General features: G+C 40.3%; 1 protein-coding gene across 2 annotated transcripts in view; it reads left to right on the forward strand.

Moving 5' to 3' along the window:
* Positions 1–2,196, forward strand: part of XRN1 (5'-3' exoribonuclease 1) — a 39,424-nt gene extending 37,228 nt beyond the window's left edge. The window contains exons 43-44 of one of the 2 annotated variants that reach the window (XR_005822519.1): positions 342–470; positions 1,969–2,173. Coding sequence is in view for 1 of the 2 variants with exons in the window: in XM_040567199.1 (XP_040423133.1) it covers positions 342–350 (9 nt within the window). In the remaining variant the exon portion in view is untranslated. Of the gene's footprint in view, positions 1–341 lie in introns of both variants that reach the window. The other variant, XM_040567199.1, reaches the window with a different exon arrangement.
* The last annotated feature ends 1,197 nt before the right edge of the window (positions 2,197–3,393 follow it).

Genomic DNA, 3,393 nt, shown 5'->3' on the forward strand with positions numbered 1-3,393 from the left:
TCAGGGCTTGGTATATACATTCAGGTCATATTATATCACTAAAGAAAATGAAAAGAAGTAAAGGGATAACTTCACAATATACTAATTTGTGCATAATAAATCTCGCATAGACACTCCCATTCAAAAATTAAGTGACTTTTGTTCAGTTTAGTTTAGTTCATCTGATCTACTATATAGATGATCCCTAAGAGTGAAGAAACTCAATATAGGAATGGTTATGTACAGTAAGGGATCTCTCTTGTTTCTGTTCTTTTGAGATGTGATCTCCATATGTATTCCATAATCAGCCTTCCTTACTAGTGAGAGACAGTTATGTTCTTCTCTTTCTGTCTCTGGAAAAGGGACACTGACCTCAAGGGCATAAGGGCAGTCTGAATACAAATTCTTGGCCAAAAGAATCCAAATTCAGGTGTGAGGACCCATGAATATTGAGACTCTGATAAGTATTTGGAGGAATCAGATGTCATGAGGTAAGTAGCTGTTGTTTATTAACAAAAGAATCCATAGTTCCAACAGTTCCTTATTGCTGCAAGTTCTTGTGGGGGTGTTTACTTGTCTGTAATTACAAAAAAACTTCCTGTTTTGTTTCTGCTCTGAGAGGTAATATGACTCCAAGATAACAGAGGTAGTCTGCAAGCCAAGTGCAAACAATAAACCTGTTCTTTTAAAGAACAGAGAAAGCCTTTTTCATTAAAACTTCTTATTTTTTTTCTGGTAAAACTTGGTCAGTAAGCCTTAACATCAACATTGCTTTATGAAAGTTGATAATCACCCTTAGACCTTTATTTTGCCTAACGGGAAGGAAAGACAAAGGCTGGCAATCAAAAATTGACATGTGATTTCTGTGCCGCTAACAGTAGCAATAAAATTCCAAGTCAGAAGCGTTTAGCATTTTGGGGGTAAAGGTTGAAGCAAGAACTGTGATTCCAGTGCAAGTGAGTGATCTGTTCTGAAGCAATTTACGCATGCTTTAGGTTTAGCACTAGTTTGGGGTAGGACTGTGACACTTAATGCTGGCTCCTGATGTTTCTTCCAGTACATACTACTTTGAAACAGCTGGAACACTAACAGTCGTTGCAACTTAACTCAGAGTAAATAGAAGACTGCTGGAACCTCTGAGTTTACTGAAACTGTACTGTGATGGTTTTAGATTTTTTTTTCCTTTTGCTTCCCTATGCTTTCTTTTTTTTTTATTCCATTTTTTAAGTGGCTAAGTCTTACTGAGGCAACAGTTCTTAAGTACTTTTTCGTCCCTCTATCCTCCAGCCCACCCATTCTGTTGTTCTAATGTAGGCTTCACTGATGGTCATTTTCCTCTTTATTTTTAGTCTTTCATTTGAATTTCCAAACTCTGAAATCAACGCTCTTTTAAAGAGCTGTTCAGCCCTGGACTTTCTAGGTCCAAATAACGATTATTCATAGATATGTAGAAATGGTGTGCACACATACATGCACATAATTTCTTATTTTTTCAAGGCTGTTCACAGTTCTGTCATTTTCAGCCTACACCACAGTTTAAGAGACACCCAGATGATGATAGACACTGTCTCGTATATACCTATTGCACATGCCTAAATGTAGGCATTGCTTAAGCAGGTTTTAAAGCACGGGCAAATAATGAGTCATTAACAGAACGAGTGTGCCATTTTTTCACTCGTTTTGGTAAATAAATTATTTAAGAGGTGGGTGGCTTAAAATTTTGTCCGAAGGTCCACCTCATTCTCTGTGAAGGGTTACTTCTGTCACAGAGCCAGTGGAACGGAGGGACTGCTGTGACTCAGGCACTTGAATGCAAAACCTAATGTATGTGGGCACGGTTTTGATGTGCAGTTCTCTAGTGAAAGGGCTGGCTTAACCAGTCGCTCGTTACTTGTTCCCACTTGATTGTGCCAGACTCTTTATATCACCATATTATGAAATGTATCAAGAAGTTCATCTGATTGAAACTTTTCCCATGTTGTTTTTCAGCCTGATCAGTTCGCCATGGAGCCACAAGAACAGCTGTATTGGTGCAACAGTTTGCAGTGGGAGGGCAGGATTATTTAGCAAGAGTGGAACTGCTTAAGAGACATCCCGCTCTACTCTGTGCTGGTGCGGCCTCACCTCGAGTACTGTGTGCAGTTCTGGGCACCACAGTACAAAAAGGACATTAAACTGTTGGAGAGTGTCCAGAGGAGGGCGACGAAGATGGTGAAGGGCCTAGAGGGGAAGACGTATGAGGAGCGGCTGAGGTCACTGGGCCTGTTCAGCCTGGAGAAGAGGAGGCTGAGGGGGGACCTCATCACAGTCTACAACTTCCTCGTGAGGGGGAGTGGAGAGGCAGGTGACCTATTCACTGTAAACACCAGTTATAGGACCCGCGGGAACGGTGTTAAGCTGAGGCAGGGTAAGTTTAGGCTGGACATCAGGAAGAGGTTCTTCACTGAGAGGGTGGTCGCACACTGGAACAGGCTCCCCAGTGAAGCAGTCACTGCACCAAGCCTGTCTGAATTTAAGAAGCGATTGGACTGTGCACTTAGTCACATGGTCTAAACTTTGGGCAGACCTGTGCGGTGCCAGGAGTTGGACTTGATGATCCTTATGGGTCCTTTCCAACTCGGGATATTCTATGATTCTATCCCATCACTGCCCAAAACTCGAATCAATTGCAAAGCTAAAATGCTAGATTAACTGATGTATTGTGATTGTATGTTGACTTCAAGAGAGTAGTAAATTGTGTCAGGAGGACAGGAGGAACTGCCAAGAACTATCATATGGTAAATTACTGCAGCAAAATTTGCCAAAAGTTCATCACCTTTCATTTTGGGTCATCTGTTAATTTTCCAGGCAAGGCTTAAAGCATCAGCTATGTGGGCTGTATAACCAGTGGACAAATAGAAATTAGTGGGCTGTTTCTTTCTTAAAAGCAAACTGACCAAAGACACTGAGGTAAATATTTACATGATGTTAAAACTTCTTAAAATTCTAGAGCTAAGAAAATGGGTAAAATGAAAAATAGTTTGAAGCACAAGGAAGGGTATGTGCATCTTGACGAAATACAGCTAATTAAGGGAACCCAAAGGGGGAAAAAAAAAAGCATGAATTACATACAGGCTTTGCATCTTGCTTTTCTAGATTCCAGTAGCTGAAATCCTGTTAGCATTGCCAATGACAAAATTTGATTCATACTTGAAGCCTAGGGAAGGGGCTCCTGTGTAATGGTGACAACAGAAATGCACCTGAAAATACCTTTAGATAGATATATATATATGTATATATACTATTCCAAATGCATTTTATTTAATAATTTGCACAGTTTAATTAATAATCTGGTCTTAGAAAATGTGAAGATAATGTTCTCTTTCTAGTAAGTAGGTCTACTGGATGTGTAGCACTGCCACCTCTCGAGGCCTA

The sequence above is a fragment of the Cygnus olor genome, chromosome 9 (genome assembly GCF_009769625.2).
Source record: "Cygnus olor isolate bCygOlo1 chromosome 9, bCygOlo1.pri.v2, whole genome shotgun sequence".
Taxonomy (NCBI): Eukaryota; Metazoa; Chordata; class Aves; order Anseriformes; family Anatidae; genus Cygnus; species Cygnus olor.